Genomic DNA, 24,870 nt, shown 5'->3' with positions numbered 1-24,870 from the left:
TAGGAAGATCTCAGGTGAAATTCTACTGTCCGCTTCTTACTAGCTGGGTGACCAAGGGCAAGACACTTCCTCTGGGAGAACCTCAATTCTCTTATCGGCAAAACAGGGCAATAATAATTCAAAAATAATAATAATTCGGGTCAGCTAGGTGGCACAGTGGATAGAGCACAAGCCTTGAATTCAGGAGGACCTGAGTTCAAATCTGGTCTCAGACACTTAACACTTCCTAGCTGTGTGACCCTGGGCAAGTCACTTAACCCCAGCCTCAGGGGGAAAAAATAATAATTCATTTCACTAAACATTTATTAAATATCTACTCTATGCTAGATATTGGGTACCCAGAGAAAGGTTAATCAGTACCTCCAAGGATTTTCCATTCTACAGCTTCTGTTTTATTATCACATGCATAGTGTTTGATGAGTTAGGAGATTGGAGGATGGGGAAGTGGAGTCTGAGTGATAGAAGGGGCAGACAGAGGCCTGATAGAAATGGAAGGAGCCATAGGAAATGGGGTCATTGGGCTCTCTCTCTTTTTCAGGAAGGTGGGCTGTGTCTCCCAGTGAAGGGCTGTTCTTTAGTACCTGCTATAGTCCTTTCAAGGTCATTCCATCTCAGGATGCAGAAAGGGTAGTATTTTTAACTGCAATCATTGCCCACAATGCAGTGCAGTAGAAAGAGAGCCCTGGATTTGAGGTCAGTGGGTCCAATCTCAAATTCTGGCCTAATTCCATGACCTTGTGGTTCCACATCAAAGAGTGAAGTATAACCTTCTCAGCAAGGTGGCACCTCCCTGGGCACGTGGGTGAAGGAGCAGTTCCAGGGATGGGATGGATACCACATTTCCATAACTCTCAGGGCATGTTCCCCCCCTCCCCATGTCTCAATATAATGCAATTCACTTCAATTCAATTTAAAAAGTATTTAAATGCCTGCATAGATAAGGCCTTGGGCCTGAAGTCAGGATGCCAGGAGTTCAAATCCTGTCTCAAATACTTTCTAACTGCATGTGACAAGTTGTTCTCTCAGTCACATCTTCCTCATTTATAAAATGGGGATAATAATCACATCTCCTGACAGCGAGGTGGCACAGAGTTCAAATTTCTCCTCAGATACTTATTGGCTGGGTAAATCATTTCATCCTTTTTGCCTCAGTTTCTTCATCTGTCAAGGAAATGAGAAGAAAATGGCAAACCACTGCAGTGTCTTTTGCCAAGGAAACTCAAAATAAGTCATGAAGAGTCAGACATGGTTCAAACATGACTGAACAGTAGAAGAGCAATCACACTGACTACATAGTGAATCCTGAAGGGAACTAGGGATTTCACAAGGCGGGAGGACAAGGCCCTTTCCAGGAAGAGTCACCCACATGTGCAAAGTCATGGAGAGAGGAGATCGAAAGTCTTTGGGAAACAAGAGTTCCACGTGGTCGACTATGAAATTAAAAAAGCATGACCCGTTTCTTGTTCATGGGGAGGAAATTTCTCCAAGGAAAACTCTGCTTTTTATTTTGCATATTTTTATGTTTATTTATTGGGTTTTGCCATTCTCTCCGCCCCGAAGAATGGAAGACTTTGAGGGCAGGGACTCTTTTGTTTTGCTTTGTTTTTATATCCCCAGTACCTAGCCCCGGTACCCAGAACTTGGGATGGTTTGGAACTTAATAAATGGTTGTTGAATTGAACTCAATGAAACTGAATTCCCCATGTACTTTGGCCAGGTAGGAGATTACAGCAGCTTTATCCAGTGGGGCCTACTGGAGATGGGTGACTATCATTTCAGTAATACTTTCTGAGGAACTGAACCAGCCAGTGGCCCTTTGTTGTCACACCCGACTTCCTTGTGACTTCCCTACCTGGAGGCGATCCCAGGGAAGTCATTTTTAAAGAAATGGGCAATATTCAGCTGACAGTCATGAAGGATTTGATCTCAACCCTGACATGATCTCCTGTATTACTTCATAAAAATGTCAATCAAGCTGTTTCAATATGGAAATAATGTAGGGTGAGTTATTCTAGCACAGGGTCATCTATAATGGAAAAACCAGCCAGAGAGAAGCCTATATTTCTTCCAGCCAAAGAAGTATAATGAATTGGAACCTTTAATGCTAAGTATTAAGCTCACTTGTTGGTAGCTCTAAGCCTGCCCAGTGGGCATCATGGCGGCTATGGGACTGGTCCATACAACAAAATTGGACTCAACAATTGAAACTCCACAAAAGTTTCATTTGTTGAACAAATTTCAACAAAATTTCATTCATTTCTGGGGCTTTTGTAGTTTTTGTCCTTTGAATTCATAGAATCTCAGAGTCCATGGAGGCTTCAGGTTCATTTAGTCTAATTGGTATATAAACAAGTAATATTTTTTTGATATTCAAAGTGTAGTCAACAAAGGGGAGTGAGGTGACAAAGTAGAAAATGTTGGACTTGGAGTCAGGAAGGCCTGAGTTCAAAACACACCTCAGTCACTAGCAAGTCACCTGACCTGCCTGCCTCAGTTTCCTTAACTGTAAAATGGGGATAATAATAGCATCTATCTCCCAGCGTTGTTTTGATGATCCAAAGTGCTTTGCAAAGCTTAAGTGTTGTGCACATATTAGCTATGTCTTTAATATTATCTCTTAACACACAAAAATGTATTGGAGATCATTGTCTTTGGAGACAAAACTCTTTGGAGAGTTTTCATGGAAGAGCCAGCTTCAGAATCAGGAATTTGTGTGTTCCAGAATTGCCTGTGTCTACATCATGTCTAGGTCTGGCTAATCATTTAACCCCTCAGTTCCTGTGCCTAAGACTCCATTAATAGGAAGCTGATCTGCTTTGGGAGAAGACGTTCCCTCAATGGAAGTTGGGTACATCAGTGAAATCACAGAGACCTTTGAGAATAAGACATGTACCAAGAATTTAACTCAATTCAACAAGAGTTTTTAAATGTCTACCATGCCACGTGAAAAGCTCTGAGGATACAAAGATGAAAAAACAAAACAAAACAAAACACCAAGTCTCTTTCCCTCCCCTTTACAGTCCCACAAGGGGGACTAAAAATTGTTTCTCTGCTGCCTCTGTTGCTGTTTGCTTTCTTCCTAGGCAAGACCCATTTTCTTCATTCTTCGACTTTTTCTTGTGCCCCACAAATCAGATGATGGGTTTCATGTCAGAGGATTATAAGTTTTGAGCTGGGAAGGACCCTGAACACCATTTCACTCAATCACCTCATTTCAGAAAAGGGGAAACTGAGGGGAAGGAGCTCACACATGAAGTGGTTGGTCTGTAACTCAAGCTTTGATGTCCAAATGGACTTTCCTACACCAATGACATATCAGGTTAGATTTTTCTGAAAGAGTGAGAAGCAGCATGGTGGAGATGCTGAGGCAGGGTTCTCAAAGGAAGGCAGCCCTGCCAAATTGAAAAAGAGCACCAACATGGAGGTCAGAATCCTAGAGCTTAAATCTAGGTTCTACTATTTATCTTGGGCTCTTCTAGAGAGAGGGAACTTGCAATCAAATTCTCTCCACACTTATTACGCATAGGATCTTTAGTAGCTGCTTGGAGGTCCATTTTTCATCTATAAACTGAAGAAATTTACTGAATGGCCTCTAGTGTCCCTTCCATCTTTTATTCAAGGATTATGATAGTCTTTCTAGAACTCAGTTTCCTCATTTGTAAAATGGGCAAGGGATTGGGCCAGCTACTCCCAAAAGTTCCTTCCATCTACAAATGTAAGCTCTTCCCATCACCCCTTAAACAGGACATGAAGGGCTCTCTCCTTTACATTAAATGCTGACTTTTTTAGGTTCCTGGAGACAACCAAGGCCAGGAATATCTTAATTCTTTGCCAAAGTAGAAGAATATTCCCTGACTCAGGGCACTGAGAAGAAATCCAACATAAAGCAGGCAAAGCTCCTGGCATCTAATTTCCTCTGGAGATTAATCTGTGATGATGCAAATGACCAGCTTCTGCTTGAAATTATTTCCTTCAGAGTATCTCAATCACCCCTAATCACCCAGGGAAGTGAACCCCCAAGTTCTAATCTCAGAAAACTCTAAATGCTGTTCCCAACTGGACAAACATAATGTCCATGAATAACAAGTTGTAAAATTCCACTGATTTCCACATGAATAAGAGACAGACAAAGACAAAGAGAAACAGTGAGATGGAAATTCAGTGAAAAGGACAGAGACAGTGGCTTAGAGAAAAAGTGACAGACAGAAACAGACAGATGACAGAAATGGAAAGAAATAGAGACAGATAGAGATAGAGACAAAGACTGAGAAACAAAGAGACAGACAAAGGCAGAGAGGAAGAGGGATAGAGTGAATTGGACAGGCAAGAGATGTTGTTGTTCATGCATCCATGTGTGTGTGTAAATTCTAGCTACAGAATTCAAGTATTATGAATCATAGTATCATATCTTTAGAGGTAGGAAGGGACCCAAGAGACCATTTAGTTCTCTCTCATTTAACAGATGAAGAAACTGAGACACCGAGATGAGAATATCACTTGAATAAAGAGTTTAAAAGATCATAGGTTATACTTCTAAGCTAAAAGAGACATAGAAGTAACTTAGTCAATCCTTTCATTTTAAATAGGAAATTGAAATTCAGGGAAATTGTCACTTGCCCAAAGTGCTAGAAAGGCCCTTAGCAGCTTCTAGTCCTGCCTAGATCTCAAAAGGATCCCTTGTCAAAATCTCCAATAACTCCCCAGGGCCAACCATGTTATGTTTATTGTTAGGAAGGTTTTTCTAACATGAAGATGAAATTTGCCTTTATAGACCATTTCTCCTCATCTATGGCAGCTTCATCCTCTTCCTTCCTTTCCCTCCTCTTTTGATCTCTTCCCACTCTTCCTCACCCATTTTTCATTTTTTTTCTTCCTAAGACCACAGGGATAATGATCTCTCATCACTAACCTTTATGCTGATACATCCAAGTCTTCTTTGTCCTTCCACTTCCCTCTCCCCCTCACTGTATCCTCTCCCACCCCCACTTCTCACAAATAATGATTCACCTATAGGCAAAGTGTCACCAGGTTCTGAAAGTAAAGCTTCTTGCCGAGTCACTTCTACCAGATTTTTGCTTTCACCCCATCTCTTTGTGTACCTTTCAAAAGGAGTCTCTTATTGATCTCTCTGTTGTCATTCTGCTACTGTTGCTGTCTTTGTCAGCTGCTTTTCTTCACTCCTCCTGTATTTTGGTTGTTTGAGAAGCAAATAACGTCTTCTATTCTGGTTTTCTTTCTAAAAATGTTTCAGACTCTTTGTTGTTGCACGTCCATCTTTTGTCCTGTATAGTTAAGTTCAGATGAGCAGGATAGATCATCCTGGACTGCATTCTGAGCTCCAGTGCCCTTCAGAAGACATCATTCCATTCCCTCCTCCTTTTTCTAGTGGGTTCAGAATAGTCTTGCATTGTTTGAATGTCCTTTCCTTTATATTTGAAGGTTTTTGTGCTGATGGCTTGGAAAACTTGTTTCTTGATTGAATTGTTAAATTTAAACACTGTATAGCTTGTAGTTTGAAGTCTTGATTTTTTTTCCCTTTTCTTTTTCTGGAGATGAACTATGGATTTAAAATTGAGAATTTCATTTCTTTTTCTGGAAATGAATTATGGATTTTCAATTGAGAATTTCATTTCAATGTTCAGAAATTCTGGGGACTTCTCTTCTATTTTTTCATTCATTGTGGTGTCAAGGGTTTTTTGTCCTGTTGAGGTCTTCCAGAAGACCTTGTGATCCTTTGATTGTCTATGCCTTTTTGTCATATATATATATGTGTGTGTGTGTGTGTGTGTGTGTGTGTGTGTGTGTGTGTGTGTATGATTTATTTAGATAAGGAGCATTTTTTCTTGGATTGTTTTTTGCTTCTTTTCTTCTAGATTATCCTTCATTTCTGCATATTTTCATTCTCCATCTATTGTTCTCTTTTGTTTCTTTAGTATGGCTTATCATTGCAGAATTGTTTTTCTTATTCTGCTCATTACTTTTGCTGTGCAAAACAAATTCTGCTTTCATAATTTTTATTTCTCTGTCGAATGTCTCAGGGATAATGTGCTAGGGTTTCATGCTTTCCTCAAACTCCACAGGCTCCTCATTCTCATCAAGTTTTGGATCATTTTCCTTTGTTTTGCAATGTTTACTCATGGATGTCTAAATTAGTTTACTAAATCTGGAAGCCATATTTCCTTCTGTTGTTAATATTTCCCCTTATGATTTATTTGCTTATTTTCAAGGGCTTTGAGACTTTTTCTTTCTTTCTGAGCTCTCTAGTAATTTCAGTCTCTATCCATCCTACCCACTTATTTTTTTCCTCATTCACTTTGTGACACTATTTTCCTTGGGGGCTGAATCTCAAAGCATTTCAGCCTCCTTTCACATTGACTAATTCATGGTTCACCAGCCTTGGTCTTTGTTCCAACTGACTTTTGTGTAGTCCCAGCTGGGTGCTTTGCTCTTTCCCTCAGGCTTGCTGAAGTGCTGGACAGCTCCCCCCAACTCCAGTTTCTTGTCCTGTCCCTTCTTTAGCTTTTTTGGCTTCATACCAGCCAAGTCAGAGTTTGCAGTGCTGTTTGAATAGCTTTGTCCTGCTGGTGTTACAGGGTTGTGGTTTGGAACTTTGCTTCTCTAGTGCTATGGGGTTGTGGCCTGAAGGCTTTTGCTCCCAAGGGGCTATGATTACTTATCTATTTGTTGCTGATTTTCATAGCCTGGAGCTCAGGAAAAAAAGAGGAAAGATGGAGATAAAGGAGGGGTGTAGTGGACAAAGGGCTGGGCCTGGAGTCAGGAAGACTCATCTTGCTGAGTTTAAATGCAACCTTAGACACTTTTCTAGCTGTGTGACCCTGGGAAGTCACTTAATCCTATTTACCTCAGTTTCCTCATCTGTAAAATGAGCTGGAGAAGAAATGGCAGATAACTCCAGTGTCTTTACCAAGAAAACTCCCAATGGGATCGCAAAAAGTTGGACATGATTGAAAATGAGTAAACAAAAAGAATATGCTAGTTGCTGAGTTATGTCTGTGGCCACTTGGGCCTCTTTCAGTTATAATTCTGTGATTCTTAGCTTTAATTTCCTTGTTTATAGAAATGGGCCCAATATTAGTCCCTACCTCACAGATTTGTTGTGAGACCAAATGGTGTACTATATATTATTATATTAATGTATATTATATATGTATATGTTAATGTATACTATATCATGTATATATTATATATGTATAACATATTATATTAATATATATTATATATGCATGTATAATATATATATTACACATATACATATATATAGTGTTTTGTCTACCCTAAAGAGATGGAGAAATGTTAGATATTATTATATTTTAGCCACTTTTTTGCATACGAATAAACTGAGACCCCAATAGGTCCCTGATCATGATGAGAGTTAGGAAAGGGGGAACCCCTTTTGGATCTGTGCAAGGATAGTCCTGTGACAGCGCAGAGTCCCCTGAAAAAGGAATTTACAAGCCCCCAAACCTAAAATGATAAAACAGGTTTATTGTAGGGGTTTAGAAGTAAGGGCAAAGATAGAAAGACACCAGGGCCAGAGGTGGTTGCTGGGCGAACAGGAACCCTTACATGGCTGGGCTTCTGCAAAGAGAGAGCTCCAGTTTGGCTCTTTTATACCTAAAGGGGCTTGTGGGTGATGTCCCAAATTGGCTCAGATTCAGGCCCGATGACCAGGATTTGTAAATCAAAAGTCAGCCATGGGGGTTGGGGAATCGGGAAGGAATCTTAAAGGGACCTCAACCCCCATCAGTCACACAACCCAAGTCTTTCTGACTCCAAGTCCTACCTTCCATTGCCTATTATATGTAGTTATCATGACACTGCCTCCTTCTCCAGCCTTCTCTTCCCAAATGTCTCCTTTTTTCCCCAACAGATCCTCCTATACCACAGCCTTCCCTATCCTTTAAGACTGGTTTTTAATAAATGCTTGCTGATTGAAGAGACTTGTCCATGGTGTTAAAGAAAAGCCATAGTCAAGTCGAACTCACCCCCCACTTCCTTTTGTCCATTTTAAGGACTCGTTCCTTGCCTGCCTGATTTTCTGGACAGACAGCAGGAGTGGAGACCCAGCCCCTTGGGAGAAGACGATACTGGTCTTGCTCTCAAGAAACTGATGATTTTTTAAGGGCTCCATTTTCACAGCGAGTGACAGCCACTGGAGCAAGGCTTCCTTCAAGAGCCATGCCCAACCTCATTTGCAGCTTTATTTCATGGTGCGGTAACCATTAAATCGAGAGCCGTTTTGACTGTAAAATAGAAACTAACTTCCGTGAGGGCAAAATAATTTTTTTTCAATTGCACTACAATGTAATTTAATAGGTGAAAACACTCAAGAGTTCACCGTAAATAATGTCGCCCGATGCAAGGCGGGGCTGGGAACGGGAGGGAGTTAATTTGAGGAGGCAGCTTTGGCAATTGGGGTTCGATGAATCTCACGGTGGTCTCTCCTCTTCCCTTTCCCCGCCCCCACCCCATTTTATCTCTCCCCCCTCCCTCTCTCCTTATTGCTTTCCTGAGACAGCTACAAGAAAGTGAGGCTAAGTGTGCAGATGCTCAGAACACTCAGAAGCTTCTGGCTCTGGACCTGGAGAACATGCACAGTGAACTGGAAACCATCACCAGGAACAAGAATCTGGTAACTCAACCCCCATGCCCGTTCCCCCATACCTCAAAGCATTCACACACTGTGCAAGGGACTTTTGAGTGAGTCCATCTTGGAACAACCCATTGCCCATGGGTCTGGCCCCTGTTTTTGCCAATTCCTCTCTGAGAACTACAGAGTAAGTAGCAAATAGAATGAGATGAGCCAGGAGCCAGGAGAGGGCTTCAAATTTTGCCTCTGATGTCTCTAGGGCAGTACCTTTAGACTGAGACTGGACACAGGACTGAGAATTTATGGCCCTACCTTGGTGGAGGGAGCTTCCTCATTTGGGGGAAACCCCAGGCCCTGTTTCTATCCCCCACTCTGAGGTACAACATGGCATGCTGGGGGACAACCCTGTCAGGATCTCCAGAGCTTTGGCAACAGTCTAACCTCTGGAAGGTCCTGGCAACAGAAGTGTTTGCCAAGTGCAGAGATGCTTATCACCAGTGGGCAGCCCACTTGGTGAAGGCTGCTTTGGCCATGAGCAAGACGGAGACACAGAGTGTGGGCTTCTGGAGTAATAGTGGCAGAGGCAGCAAAGAAGGTTTGGGTGCTGAGAATCATTGGCTTTTACCTCTACTCAAGGCATTTATCCTGAATGAGGATTTTTTCCCCCCCTGAGGCTGGAGTTAAGTGACTTGCCCAGGGTCACACAGCTAGGAAGTGTTAAGTGTCTGAGACCAGATTTGAACTCGGGTCCTCCTGAATTCAAGGCTGGTGCTTTATCCACCACGTCACCTAGCTGCCCCCAGAGGATGTCTTAAAAAGAGGGGGAAAAACTTGATCAACAGATCAAGCAGAGCTCCAAACCCACAGACTACCACCTTTGTAAAAACAAACAAAAAAACAAAAAAACAAGAAAAGAACTGTATTCTTATACATATTTTTTTTTTTCTGATTGGGGGGCTAAGCTTGGCCATTATAAATTTCACAATATTGAGTTTTGCTTCCAACAACTTATTTTAAAGGGCAGGAAGCTGCACACTGACAAAAGGGAAGTCCCCAGTTGCCAGTTCCCACACCTTGCCTCCCCTAGCACCCCTCAATCCTAGTCTCACTTGCCTTGTAATCTCAAGAGCACCCCATCTTCTTTGTACCAGGTTGATGAGCAGCTATATCGGCTGCAGCTGGAGAGAGCTGATCTCCTGAAACGTATTGACGAAGACCAGGAAGATCTGAATGAGCTGATGAAGAAACACAAAGAACTCATCGCCCAGGTAAGGAGGCCCAGCCAGATCTCAGGCCTTCCAGGCATGGGCGCATGGATATTTGGGAGATTTCAGCGAGGTTCCAGGAGATTCACAGAGCCCAAGACCCCAAAAGATGCAGATATGCACCATGTTTGCAGGAAGGAAGCAAACGTTGGTTAAATACCTAACATGTTCCAGGCACTGTGCTAAACACTGTACAAATATAGTCTCAGCTGATTGTGGCAACAATCCTGTGAGGTAGGTGCTATTGTTATTCCCATTTCACAGTCAAAGGAATTGAGGTAGACAGATGTGAAGTGATATGCCCTTAACTAGTAAGTATTAGTATCTAGACTTGAATTCAGATCTACCTGATTCTAGGTACTATATTGTATCCACTACAGCACCTAGCTGCATAGATCTAATCTTTTGATTACACAAAATCCATTTTAATTTCTCTGTGTTATTTTTATATTCTTTCTTTATATCTCATTCTCTCTTTCTCTATCTATCTTTATTCTCTCTCTCCTCTACTCTTTTTATTTTTCTTCCTTTCCCTTTTTCTTCTCTCCCTCTGTTTCTCTGTCTGCCTCTCCATATCTGTCTCCTTCCCTTCCTTGTTTCCCTCCCTCCTTTTCTTCCTTCCTTCCTTCCTTCTTTCCTTCCTTCCTTCCTTTCTTCTTTCTTTCCCTTCCTTCCTTCCTTTCTTCCTTCCTTCCCTCTTTCCCTCCCTCCTTTCCTTCCCTCCCTCCCTCCCTTCCTTCCTTCTTTCCTTCCTTCCTTCCCTCCCTCACTCTCTTCCTTCCTTCCTTCCTTCCTTCCTTCCTTCCTTCCTTCCTTCCTTCCTTCCTTCCCTCCCTCACTCTCTTCCTTCCTTCCTTCCTTCCTTCCTTCCTTCCTTCCTTCCTTCCTTCCTTCCTTCCTTCCTTCCTTCCTTCCTTCCTTCCTTCCTTTCTTCCTTCCCTTCCTTCCTTCCTTCCTTCCTTCCTCCCTCCCTCCCTCCCTCCCTCCCTTCCTTTCTTTCTTCCCTCCCTTCCTTCCTTCCTTCCTCACTCAGTTTCTTTGCTCCTCAGGCTCTTGATCTATAATTTGTGGATAATAATGCTTCCCTCACAAGGATCTATTTCTATGTGTAAAAATCATGGATGGGGTGAGGAGGGAGAGAGGTGGGCGGCCTGGTTTGCAGCCAGACTCTCTGTCCTGATGGAGTTTTGCTCTTGCCAGTCTTCCCAAGACATCGTGCAGATTCAGGAACTGCAGCTGAGCCTGGAAGAAACAAAGAAGGAGAAGCAAAACCTCCAAGAAAAGGTAAGTTTCCTTTGCCCCAGCCCTGCAACTTGGGCTGCTCTTGGGATAGGAAGAAAGAGGCGAGGAAGGTCTCAGACTCCACTGGTCTTTTGACAGCCAGGCCAGAGTAGCTAACGTGAATAAGGACAGAAAATCTGCTCTGGCCAAATTGACTTAAGCAGCTAATCAGTCAGACAAGTTTTGTTACCAGATTCAGATTACCCAGACCATGGCACGAAACACATTTCAAGTGGAGTTTTATCCAGGCGTACTTCTATGCCCGCTTGCATTTGCATTCATGATCATATTATTTTTACATACTATGTGGCTCGCCCATGAATTTGTGGATGACACAAAGCTGGATGGGATAGTAAGTACAGTGGAGAATAGTATCGCTGTGTCCCTCCCCCACCAAACAACAACACACAAGAAAGACCTTGGTGGCTACAGTTGAATCTAAGATGGACGTGAATGGGGAAAAATGTAAAATATTTAAAAAATCAGTTAAAAAAATCAACTTTGCCAATTAAGGAAGATCTGGTCCACCCACATTTTGCCTGAAAATGATCTGGGGTTCTTAATGGATTCCAATATCCACTGCCCCAGAGGATAGATAGCTAAGTCAAAGGCTAATATGTTCTGGAGAGAATCATTGCACGCTAATTCCCTAACTGGAACACTAGATATTGGGAAGTTGGTCATGAAAGGTGGGAACAGAGCACTGTGCCCATATACTTGTTGTGTTTCTGAGTTGAAAGTCCGGAAGTTCCCAGCTAACCGATGGTCTCTGGTTTGCTCTGATACCGTCCCTGGCACCAGCTGCACGTTGCACTTTCTCGCATTGAGCACCTGGAGAAGACGACGGTGGATCGCAACATAGTCTGCCGCCAAGAAGCATTAATCTGTGACCTGGAGAACAAGCTGGAGTTCCACAAAGTCCAGATTAAGAGATTTGAGGTGGGGCCTGATTGTTGCCTTAAAGACCCTGATAGATTGTAGAGTATAAAATCGATGTCCAGAGATGATGAAAATAGAGGCTGGAACACTCGTTTTTCAGATAGCTTATCCTCTCATAGATGGGGGATAGATCTCTCTCTCTCTCTCTCTCTCTCTCTCTCTCTCTCTCTCTCTCTCTCTCTGTCTCTGTCTCTGTCTCTCTCTCTCTCTCTCTCTGTCTCTGTCTCTGTCTCTGTCTCTGTCTCTCTCTGTCTCTGTCTCTCTCTGTCTCTGTTTCTTTCTCTCTCTCTGTCTCTGTCTCTCTGTCTCTGTCTCTCTCTGTCTCTGTCTCTCTGTCTCTGTCTCTCTTTCTCTGTCTCTCTGTCTCTGTCTCTCTTTCTTTCTCTCTCTCTGTCTCTGTCTCTGTCTGTCTGTCTCTCTTTCTTTCTCTTTCTTTCTCTCTGCCCTAACATTCAGATGCTATCCCCCTCAGGTTCTGGTGATTCGACTTCGGGACAGTGCAATCAAAATGGGTGAGGAGCTGGAGAAGGCCGTGAGCTCTGAGACTGAGCAGAAGGAGTCCTGCCTATATTACCAGAGGAGGATGGAGGAGATGAGAGCTGACATGGCCGAGCTGATGAAGCAGGAGGCAGAGACCAGCCGTCGGTGCCTCGACCTGGTAAGTGGACACGGCCGCTTCCCAGGTCCTGCTGATGAGCGCTCACCCCCCATATACATCCTCAACTCAACATAAATGAGCAATCATTAAGCCCTGGCCCCAGGGAGGCAAAGGCAGGAATGAAACAATCCCTACCCTCCAAGAACTTATGGTCCCCTTGGAATATTGGGGGGAAATGTTCACAGTAACTACATGTTCTCAGAACTCTGGAAAGGGAGGACCACAATAACTGGAGGGATGCAGCAAGAGTGATAATGACAGCGATGATTTCAATGGCTCTGATGCCAGCAGGCTTTAACCTTCTCAGGGTGGTACAGAGTGAGTGCCCTCAGTGAATGGAGACCCTCACTCTACCTCATAGTCTGTTCTTTGTAATGGCTGGGCGAGTCATCAAATTTCCCTTGATAATCATTAACAATACTATGGGCCTTTTCTACCACCTTCCCATCTTTGCCCCGTTTCCCTGGTTTTTAAGAGTCTCTTACTCAGCCTGGTCCCTGCAGAATTATAGCAGTTTGAGGGACTAAGCCCCTTGGTGTCTCATCCCAGGCTGCCTCACTTGCCCTCCCAAACCCATCAACCCTTTGTTCGACCAATCCCTGTAGCTCTGGTGCTAACTTAGACTATTGTTTTCTACTAAGTAGCATCCTTTTCTCAGAGAAAAAGAGCCTGTGTGCTAGAGACTGACCCGAAGCCTCAGAACAATTGGTGATTTCCTTTCCTTACTCTGTCCAAGTCCTGGGTTTTACAACAGATCTCTCACCAATTGCCATTATATTTTACAGGCCATCACTGAAGTCTCTCTTATGTCATCCAGGATGCTTTTACCTTTGACAAGTTCCTGGGAAGGAATGGTGGGGAGGGGGAAGGAGTTGGAGGAATTGGATGGCCTTTTGTGTGAGCCCCTGGTCCCAGCGGAGAACTGAGGTCTTGGGAAGAGTCTGGGTGCCCCAAACTGGTACCTCATGAACTCTCATGGTTGTCAAAGAAAGGCAGACAAGCTTAGTTTCAGAGAAAGGAGCTTCATAATGGGCTCAGGAAGGCTTGACATCCCGGGGATCAGGCCTGGCCCATTGGGCTCCAGCTGGGTTTTGTCTTGGTGAGAATTAAGTGTGGGCTCAATCAACTCATCGATAGATCATTTATTAAGCACTTAGTACGTTTCAGGCACTCAGTCAGGCAACAAACAAGCTCTGTTGTGCCAGACACTATGCTAGGGGCTGGGGATACAAAACTAAAAAATATAAATCGAGAAATAGGCCCTTTTCTCAGGATGCTTATATTCTATCAGGGGAAATGAGGAATGTAGATAAACAGATCCAAAAATATATATGGAATAAATGCAAAGAAAGCTCAGAAGGAAGGCACTGACAGCTGGGGGAGATGGAGTGCCCTGCTTTTGGAGGGGGGACATGGATTGTGATATACAAGAAATAGAAAGTATATGTTTGGCTTATCTTTCCTCAGGGGCCATCTGTGGGGCTTTCATTAAGGGAGAGAGGGATCAGATCTTCGAGAACAAGTTTTGTTATTTTTGGAGCAGTGATCGGTGCATGTTCTTTTCTAGTCTTTCCCCTTCCCTCTTCCGGTTTAGCCTTGGTACTGCTGGTAATGGTGGAGACCACTTGTACGAGAGGGACTGAAAAGACCAGTAGATGAGCAGGCCTTTCTTCTCAGCTTTGTCTGTTCCAGTGTGACCTTCTGCTCAATCTGGGATGTAGAATGTCAGTTCCTTGAAGGAGGAATTATTTAACCTGTGTTTCCTATAATTCCTTTCATGTCAGAGATGCTATATGAAAAGTATCAGATGCACCCTTGTTATATTATTTTTAGACACTTGAAATGTGAAAAAAAACTTAGTTTTTTTCTAGTTCATACTTCATAATTTATCTAAATCACTATTATAAAAATTCCTTGGCATTTTAAAGACTTCTCTAATAACAAAAGAAATAAAATATTGTCCTATCTATTACAATCAGATGTGTCAAATGATGCAGGTTGCTCTTATAAGGTATTCTTAAATTCTGGTCCTTCTAGTGTGAGTTCTGAATTGAATGAAATTGCCAGTATCTAGATCGGTGGTCCTCAAACTTTTAAAATAGGGGGCCAGTTCAGTGTCCCTCAGACTGTGGGAGGGCCAGACTATAGTAAAAAGAAAAACTCACCCTCTGTCTCCGCCCCTCAGCCCATTTGCCATAACCCGACGGGCCACATAAACGTTCTCAGCTGCATCTGGCCTGTGGGCTGTAGTTTGGGAACCCCTGATCTAGATCAGTATGAGGTTTTGTTTTTACTATAGTCCGGCCCTCCAACAGTCTGAGGGACAGTGAACTGGCCCCCTATTGAAAAAGTTTGTGGACCACTGCTCTAGGATGTTTGTGGTCACACTGTATAATTAACTTTTAAGAAAGTAAGTTGTGCTATGAGAGGTAAAGTAGCCTTGCATCCGTCATCCACCCATCCATCCACCATGACACATAATATCCCAAAATAGGCAGGTCAGATAAATCTGGTCAGATCACATCTAGAATATTATAGCTCTGAGATTCATCTCAAACTAAGACATTTCTGCCATCCATTCATCCATTTATCTTTTCATCCACCATGAAACATGGCATAAAGGAATAGATAGGGGGTAGTGGTGCCATTATCTGCACTAATCAAAATATATCTCATATTTTTCCCAACCCTGAAACACAATTGAGGCAAAGACACCCCATCCATCCAAGGACCATGAAGCATAGTATCTAGGAAATACACTGATAATCTGAAGTAAATTCAGAGGAAAGCAGCCAGGTTGGTGAAGGATCATGTTGTATTTGGATCAAATGAAAGACCTGGGGATATTTAGCCTTGGAAATACGGGAATTAGTGAGTAGACAATAACTGTCTTCAGGTATTTGATGGGCTGTCATGTTGAAAAGAAGTTAGATTTGATCTGCTTGTTCCCAGAGGGCAGACTAATGACTTAAAAGTTGCAGAGAGGCAAATCTGGTTTTTATATAATGAAAAACTTGCTGATAATGGTTGTTGTTCAGTAGTTTCAGTGACATACTACTTGGAATGGGATCTTCCATGACCCCATTTGGAGTTTTCTTGGCAAAGGCTTGCCATTTATTTCTCCAGCTCATTTAATAGATGAGGAAACTGAGGCAAACAGGATGAAGTGACTTGCCCAGGGTCACACTGCTAGTGTGACCAGATTTGCTCACAGGAAGATGAGTCTTCCTGACTCCAGGCTTGGTGCTCTATGCACTGTGGTGACAGTTGGTTGCCCTTTCTGATGACTGGAGCTGTACAAAAGTGGAAAGTTTCTTTGGGAGGAGGTAGTAGTTTCTTTGTCATTAGAGGGCTTGCTCTGCCTTTGTTGGATGTGCTGTGGAGGGGATTCTTGTTGGACTAAGTGACCAATGAGATTCATTGGCATCCTGAGATTGTATGATTTTAAACAAATACTAACTGCTTGACACTGTAAGGATAGAAAGAATTCAGCCACAAAAAAAACAGAGAAAGAAAAACACATATACATTTCTTTTTTATTGGCAAAGAACTTGATATTTAGATGATGTCCGTCAACTGGGAGATGAACAAATAAAATACTATTGTGCCATAAGAAATGATAAATGGGTTAGTGTCAGAGAACCTGGAAAGACTTGTATGAACTGATGAAGAGAATGAAGAGAACTTCCCAGCTAGTATATAGGAGAGACAGGACTTTATCCTGTCTTCTCAACTCTAAGAATGGTTCATCTGTCTATGAAAGTCATTTGTTTTTGTAATAATAATAGTAATAATAAATGATGATGAGGATGATGGCAATTGACATTTGTGAAGCCCTTGAAATATTTCAAGAAGCTTTCTTCAAAACTTCCCCATTTGAAGTTGACCATACAGATATTATTATCTCCACTTGCTAGGACAGGAATTTCAGAATTAGTGAATTGTCCAGTCATCCGTTGTTAGCTGCAGTCTAACTGGGGCTCCTAACCCTAGATCCAATATTTGTTCCAATGCATCTGTTCCGACTCCAAGATATCCTGCCCAATGGGCATGGGAAACAAAATGGGAGGATCTAGTTTTCTCATTTTACGCATCCAATCATAGGATAATTGATCTAGAACCAAAAGGGATCTCAGAGGTCATCTAGGACAGCCTTCTTATTTTATAGACAAGAAAGCCCCGAAGTGATCAATAAGCATTTATTTCATAGATTGGAAGCCCTGAAATTGTCAATAACCATTTATTTATTTATTTATTTTTATTAATTTTATAATTATAATTTTTGACAGTATATATGCATGAGTAATTTTTTTACAACATTATCCCTTGTATTCATTTTTCCAAATTTTCCCCTCCCTCCCTCTACTCCCTCCCCTAGATGACAGGCAATGCCATACATTTTACATGTGTTACAGTATAATCTAGATACAATATATGTGTGTAAAACCAAATTTCTTGTTGCGCGGTAAGAATTAGATTCTGAAGGTATAAGTAACCTGGGTAGAAAGACAGTAGTGCAAACAGTTTACATTCAATTCCCTCTGGGTATAGCTGTTTTTGTCCATCACTGATCAACTGGAAGTGAATTAGATCTTCTTTATGTTGAAGATCTCCACTTCAATTAGAATATATCTTTATCCAGTATCATTGTTGAAGTGTATAGTGATCTCCTGGTTCTGTTCATTTCACTCAGCATCAGTTGATGTAAGTCTCTCCAATCCTCTCTGTATTCATCCTGCTAATCATTTCTTACAGAGCAATAATATTCCATAACCTTCATATACCATAATTTACCCAACCATTCTCCAATTGATGGACATCCATTCATTTTCCAGTTTCTAGCCACTATAAAAAGGGCTGCCACAAATATTTTGGCACATACAGGTCCCTTTCCCCTCCTCAGTATTTCTTTGGGATATAAGCCTAGTAGTAGCACTGCTGGATCAAAGGGGATGCACAGTTCGATAACTTTTTGGTCATAGTTCCAAATTGCTCTCCAGAATGGTTGGATTCTTTCACAACTCCACCAACAATGTATTAGTGTCCCAGTTTTCCCACATCCCCTCCAACATTCATCATTATTTTTTCCTGTTATCTTAGCCAATCTGACAGGTGTGTAGTGGTATCTCAGAGTTATCTTAATTTGCATTTCTCTGATCAATAGTGATTTGGAACACTCTTTCATATGAGTGGATATAGTTTCAATTTCATCATCTGAAAATTGTCTGTTCATATCCTTTGACCATTTATCAGTTGGAGAATGGTTTGATTTCTTATAAATTAGAGTCTGTTCTCTATATATTTTGGAAATGAGACCTTTGTCAGAACCTTTAACTGTAAACATATTTTCCCAATTTGTTACTTCCCTTCTAATCTTGTTTGCATTAATTTTGTTTGTACAAAAGCTTTTTAATTTGATGTAATCAAAATTTTCTATTTTGTGATCAATAATGATCTTCAGTTCCCCTTTGGTCATAAATTCCTTCCTCCTCTACAGGTCTGGGAGGTAGACTGTCCTCTGTTCCTCTACTATTCTTTATGCCTAAATCATGGACCCATTTTGATCAATAAGCATTTATTTTTCACCTACTATATGTCAGGCATGGTGCTAATCCCTGAGGATACAAAGAAAAGCAAAAGGTAGTTTCTGCTCTCAAGGAGTTCATAGTCTCGTTTACTTCCTAGGGAGATAGAAAGGCTAGGATTTAAACCAAGTTCCTCTATCTCTGAACCATGCTGTGATTCTGTGATAACCAGGTCTCCTAGAAACTTCTAGTCTTGTGTTTTCTCCAGTTCCCAGCACCTCCTCAAAAGCTCCTGGGTCGCAAGCACCGTGTCCTTTTTTCCCTGTCACAAGTATCAGAGACAGGTTGCCCTGAGAAATCACCCTCCTTTGAAAGGCTGAGAAATATCACAGGGCCCTGGGATTCAGTTTAGAAAAGAACAAAGGAGACAGATGTTGATGAATTTTTACTCTTCCATTTCTGCCCACTCCTTCCCTGGCCAAGTACATTTGTCACTGTTGGTTTGAGCGTGTTGTTTCATGCGACTGATTTACAGATTGCGCCACGGTGCCACCATGTCCCCATCACAATCCATTACCCCATCAATGAAACTTTCCTTCCTGGAAAAAAGAAATAAAAAAGAAGCTATTTCCCCATTAATTTTAGTAAATGTACTATTGCCGGTGACTCTACTTGCCATTATGGAGAGAGAAATATTCTGGTCTTAAATCATCCAGCCCCTTCATTATCCTGGTGCTGGGACATTTTGCCCTTGGACTAACTGGATGTTCTTTTGAGAGCCCTGGGAATTCATTATTTCTGCCCTTATCCCCTGTCCTGCTCCCCTGCTCCCACCCCAAGGCCTTGCTCAAGGTTACACAGGCAGGGATCAGAAAAACCAAGATTCCAACCCAGATCTTCAGCTTCAAAAGCAAGCCCTCTTTCCATCAGGCCATATTATAATTTAACCCAAAAGTTTAAGGGGATCTGGGAAACCCAGAGGAGAATGATGATGAGGAGGAGTTTGAGCAATCTTGGGCTTGGACCCTTTCTAGCTACGTGACTACGGGAAATCATTTTTGAGTTTCAGTCTCATCATCTATCAAATGAGGAGCATGATATATGGAATTGTTGCCCCTCCCCACCAGGAAGAACGTTTTTTTGACTTGACAGCACTGTATGAATGTCAGTTCTGATGACAGTGAAAATGATGTGATCTGAACAGTGTTCTCACAGTGGAATAGGTCTCTCCCCAAATAGGGAGGCAAAAAATAATATGATTTGTTCTGTCCCCTCATAAATAGAGTTGTTCATCACTGGAGGTATCCAAGAGAAGGTTAGGAATCCATTGATCAAGAGTATTTTATCAATAATTCAATCAATTGATGAACTTATTAAATGCATTTGCCAGGTACCGGGCTGGGCACAAATCTCTGTCCTCAAGAAGCACAAGTGTATATACACAGAATGTTGTTTGCCCTCAAAAAGGACCAGGACACCATGATGCTATGACATGCAGGTGAATTGAATTTAAGTGAGGGAAGGCTGTGCAAATAAAAAGAAAGAGAATACCTAACCTGTGCTTCAGAGAAAGCAAGATGATCCCCGAGGCTCTGTGATTTGTGTATTTCTAGTACGGTGGCTAGATTGCCTTCTCAGCCCCATCCACAGATTCACTGATGGGTCCCAGGAATCTTCCTCCAGTGAAGAGATCGGGACCCTGTTTAGTTCTAGCTCAAAGATTCTTTGATTCCCATTAGCGCTCTCTCTTATATCTCGGACTTTAATGGGGTCGTAGAACTAGAAATGGGAGGGGGTTCAAAGATCATTTCGTCTGACCCTTTCATTTCACAGAGAAGGAAACTGAGGCTAAGAGGGATGGAATCTCTCACTTATTTTTACCCAGTTAGAAAGTGTCGGGGCTAGGAGTGAGTCTCATTCTTCAGATCCCAAGATTGTTTTGTTTTAGTTGTTTAGATTGCTGTCTAGATTGATCTAATTTTATAAGAAAATTTAAAGGAAAATTAGGAGATTCAGATGGACTGTGTACTTGTGTCTAGAGTTTAGGATGTCAGCATAGTTGTGAAAGTTTATCTTCTTACTCCTCATCAATGGGAATAGCCCAAAGCTGGCTCTTGTCTGAAATGGGGCCCACAGCTAATAAGTGTCTGAGGTAAAATTTGAAATCAGGTTTTTCCTGACTCTAAGTCTAACAGTCTGACATCTATAGTCAATTGTCTATCTGTATTTGGGATGAATTTCTATCCCCAGGAACTTCCCCCCACAAGAACCAAAGTCACAAATAATCATCTTGGAAGTTAGACCCAAGTCATCCTGTGAAAATGGTGCTCACTGGCTAGCTTTGGGCTTCTATTTCCTTGTGGACTCGAGCAATTGGAACCAGGATGGAATAGGGAAGAGGTGGCACTTAGTTTATAGTAGCATGGAGCAATGGTTAGGGTTCCCCCAAGCATAAATCACTAGGGATCTTTAAAAAGATGAATCTGATCATTCAGCAGCAACCCTGGCTTTGGTACTTTCAAAACTATCTGTGATAGTGATTTGTCTTCTGGAAGTCTGTACCTAGTGTTTATGTGAGGATGGGTAATATTTCAGGCACCATCTAAACTTTGCAGGAGCCTCTCCTCCATCACTGTCCCCAGGCTGGAAAAGGCTATGAATGTCAAATAGAAGTCTCCATATTTGTTCCTGAGGAGGTGTTGGAGTTTATGAGATGGAATGGGCTGTGATATATTCAAATTTGGGATTCAATTTCTTTGTGAATGAGGGGATTGGACTAGATGGCCTCTGGGGTCTCTTCAGCTCTAAATCTGTGGTTTATGGTCATATGATCCTCTTTAGAAGCAATATTGTTCTAAGAACAAGATGGCGGGCAAGTCTTGGAGTCATATGGAGTCTTGAATGGAGCAATACAAAATGGCCCAAGTCTATGATTCTTGGAGAATTATATCTTTTCCCTGGGTCTCACCTTCAGTGAAGGTTTTAGTCTAAGATTCTGTGACTCCTAACATGGAAAGCGCCCCCTTTGGCCTAATTTCATTGGAAACCCACTTCAATCTATGGAACTAATTCTCCTTTCATTTTTGGAGGGGGATGCAGATGCTGGGGAGCAGCGCTGCACAATGGTTAGTGTCCCATCTCCATCCTTGAGCCCTCATCAGAGCTAGGAGTGCAAAGTTGATGCTCAAACATTTATTGGATCTAGAAGTAAAAAAAAACAAAATCTATCTGCCAGGTCATTAGTACTTGATAATTTCAAATTTCTTCATACACAGTAAGCCATTTGTTTTCATAATAACCCTACGAGCTAGGCAGTTTGAATATTATCTCCCCCATTTTAGTGATGAAGGAACTGAATTCAGTAGAATAAGCTTTCAATGAGACACAGAAAGACACCAAATTAATTCAGCAAGTATTTACCAAGTGCTTATTACGAGGTTCAGTAGATAAGAGCGTGGATGTGTGGTCAGTGAGATCCAAGTTTGAATCCTGCTTTAGTCACTTAAGAGTAATTTGACCCTGAGCAAATCACTTAACTCCACTCTCGGTTTTCTCATCTATAAAATGGGGATTATAACATCACCCATCTCAAAGAGTTGTAAAGGCTAAATGAGCTAATAGTTGTAAAATACTTTGTACACTGTACAGAACCACATAATGTCAATTATTATCATTTTTATTGCTGCCGTCGGTCATTAAATATTCTAGGCACTATGCTAAATGCCGGATTTTGTCATTGTTCGGTCATTTCTGTAACGTCCAAGTCTTTATGACCTATTTTGGGGTGTTCTTGGCAGACACCGGAGTGGTTTGCCTTTGCTTTCTCCAGCTCATTTTAGAAATAAACAAAATGAGGCAAACAGGTTGAAATAGCTTGCCCTGGTTCACACAATTAGTGAGTGTTTGAGGCCAGATTTTAACTCAGATGTTCCTCATTCTAAGCACAATGCTCTATCTACTTCACCCTATTGCTATCCTAAAAAACAAATATTCCACTGGACTTGCCCAAGGTCATATGGTTTGTAAGTGATGGGGTGAGAGTATAATAAGCTCCTTAAAGGCAAGAGTTTTATTTTCATGTTAGTCTTTGGATCCCTAGCAGGATATCTGGAATGTCGTTGGTCCTTAATTAATGTTTGCTAATTGGCTGATGAGGTGAGCTCTGACTTGAGTTCCTTTTTCTTTTATATCTCACTCTTAAAAAGTATTTTAAGAGAATATTCAGCTTTGTCAAGGACAAAAGTCTCTGAATATGGAATTTGGTTCAAATGTGTCTCTGCCTTTTTTTTTACATGACCTTAGCCAAATCATCTCATCTCTGTGGGCCTCCGTTTCGTTGTCTTATTACACTTTTTTAAAAGGTCCTATGGCCCTTAGAAGATGCATTAGTGAAAGAGAAAGCTGAATGCTGAAGGAGGATGAGATCGGTCTTAATTGCGGAGTATCAAGAAAGCAGTTCTTCCCAAGGATCACCCAGTCATGGGCTCCCAGAGACCTAGAGGCTACTTCACAGAAGTGTCTAATGCCAAGCAGAATGGAAGCCATCCCTGAAGACTGTGTAGTTTTAATAATGTTTAAATAAAACATGGCGGCACGGCTGTGATCTTCACACCCGGACTGGCTTGTCAGCCGGCTGGGTGAGATCATAAATAGTTAATAGACAACCACTTATGGCCCTACTTCTGTTAAATCCAACGTAAATTATAAATGGCCCATGAATTATTCACGTGGCATTACTTTGGGCCGATTTTTCACCCTTGGGGGAAGAGAAGAAATGAAAAGGAGTAACCACCCTTGTGAAATGGGCAAAAGGGTTCATTTTCATGCTCCAGAAGAGTCCAGGGTGCTTTTGATTTCCTTGTATTGGACATATATTCTGTAAGACAAAAGTCTTCATTAAACGAGAATTGGGTGGCTAAGGTCAACAGTGGGTGACCTTGACTGTGGAATGATTCTGTGGGCCAGGAAAGCACAATAACCCGTTTTGTTTTGTTTTTTAAAAGATGTCTGGCCCAAGGTTCCCTGTTCCTACAGCCGTCCATAGTCCCCACCTTTGCAGCCTCAGAGGATGTCAGAGTTGGAAGGAATCTCAGCAACCGTCTGGCCCAGCTTATACCTCAACAAGAACCTTCTCTACTGGGCATCCATTGTCACTTGAAAGTCCTCCAGTAAGGGAGAATACATTATATTAAATTACTACTGCCTCGCTTAAATGCAATTTATTCACAAGTCAAGACATCATCCCATGAGGCCATTCTCTTCAAAAACAAAGGATGAACAGGAACAACTACAAGTTATTACCTACTGACGATAGCATTTTAGGTTATGCTAAAAGGAACTTTAGAAGCCAACTCCTCCAACTTCCTAGTCTTATGGATATGAAAACAGAGAACATGACTTGCTGAGGGCCATATAATTAGGAAGTATTGGACACAGGATTTGAATTCAGGTTTTCCTGACTCCTGGTCCAGTATTCTTTTTACTACCCACCCAGGCAGTCCATAACACTTTGAGACAACTTTGATTTTCAGATGCCATCGATGCCCCAGTCCATCTTATCCATTTTCATCCTTCCCAGAATTCATTGCCCAATCTCAAAACACAGACTTTGAGCCCACAATTCTTATTCAGAGGTCTTAGATTCAGAGCTCAAAGTATTTCTTTGTGTGAATCGATGTGAATTTTCAAGTATAAAAGTGAATTATTTTCATTGGGAATTGAGGTATTTAAGAAGACATTCCATATGGAGGGTATTTTCGGCCAGAGGCAGGGTGTAAATAACACCTTTTATGGTCCTCCCGACAGAAGATAGCTCTCCTAATTACAGCCGTGTTATCACAGTGTGATCAGGAATGGCACAACACATTAGAGACTTCATGTTTACAAACTGTTTTCACTTGCTGGTCTTAATGATCCCTATATTCTGACTGAGCTGACAGTTGAAATGTAGGGAATTTATATACTTTGGTTTTTAACAGCTGGATGGTGTCCTTCTTGGTTTTTCTTAAAGTTCTTCCATAAATGAAGCATGGTCTTGGAAGGAATTGTAGATGGAAGGAGCAGGTTGGTTTGGAAGAAAAGATTCCCTGTCTTTGGATCTGAGAGGTTTGATGCTTATTGTGGGGTGGCAGAAAAGTCACTTCATCTTGGGGTAATGGTATTGCTTCTTTAGGTATCAATTTTGATTTCGATTCCAAGGGGATCCCACAGGACAATGCTTTTCTTCTAGGTATTCTTGAGAGAAAATAGAGCAATTGGACGTTCAGGGAAGAGTATCAGTTATTTAAGAGTTATTATGTGTTCTACATATTTTGTGGAGTGAAATAAAGACTGTCCTATACATGATATACATTATTAACGGGAGTGCTTCTATAGGAGTTAGGGACCTTTGAAACCCATACCTGTGGATGTCTAAACAGAAACTATATTCTGAGATTTCCTAAAATGAACTCTGGGAGGGGGCAAAATCGCCATGATTTTTGGGACCGTCAATAAGACCGAACCTTGTCTGTATAAAGCTGCATATATTGGATCTCATTTGCCCAACTGTAAAATGGGAGTAATGACTACGTCTCAGGTTTTTCACGGAGA

The 24,870-nt window shown here is 41.7% G+C and overlaps 1 protein-coding gene across 1 annotated transcript in view; it reads left to right on the top strand.

The window, feature by feature from the left end:
* Positions 1 to 24,870, top strand: part of MYO18B (myosin XVIIIB) — a 358,263-nt gene that overhangs the window by 228,633 nt on the left and 104,760 nt on the right. The window contains exons 35-39 of the mRNA XM_074295232.1: positions 8,540 to 8,653; positions 9,763 to 9,879; positions 11,077 to 11,160; positions 11,959 to 12,096; positions 12,569 to 12,754. Of these exons, the coding sequence (XP_074151333.1) occupies positions 8,540 to 8,653; positions 9,763 to 9,879; positions 11,077 to 11,160; positions 11,959 to 12,096; positions 12,569 to 12,754 (639 nt within the window). The remainder of the gene's footprint in view (positions 1 to 8,539; positions 8,654 to 9,762; positions 9,880 to 11,076; positions 11,161 to 11,958; positions 12,097 to 12,568; positions 12,755 to 24,870) is intronic.

The sequence above is a fragment of the Sminthopsis crassicaudata genome, chromosome 1, assembly GCF_048593235.1.
Source record: "Sminthopsis crassicaudata isolate SCR6 chromosome 1, ASM4859323v1, whole genome shotgun sequence".
NCBI classification, from domain to species: domain Eukaryota; kingdom Metazoa; phylum Chordata; class Mammalia; order Dasyuromorphia; family Dasyuridae; genus Sminthopsis; species Sminthopsis crassicaudata.
This window is presented reverse-complemented; position numbering and strand designations above follow the sequence as displayed.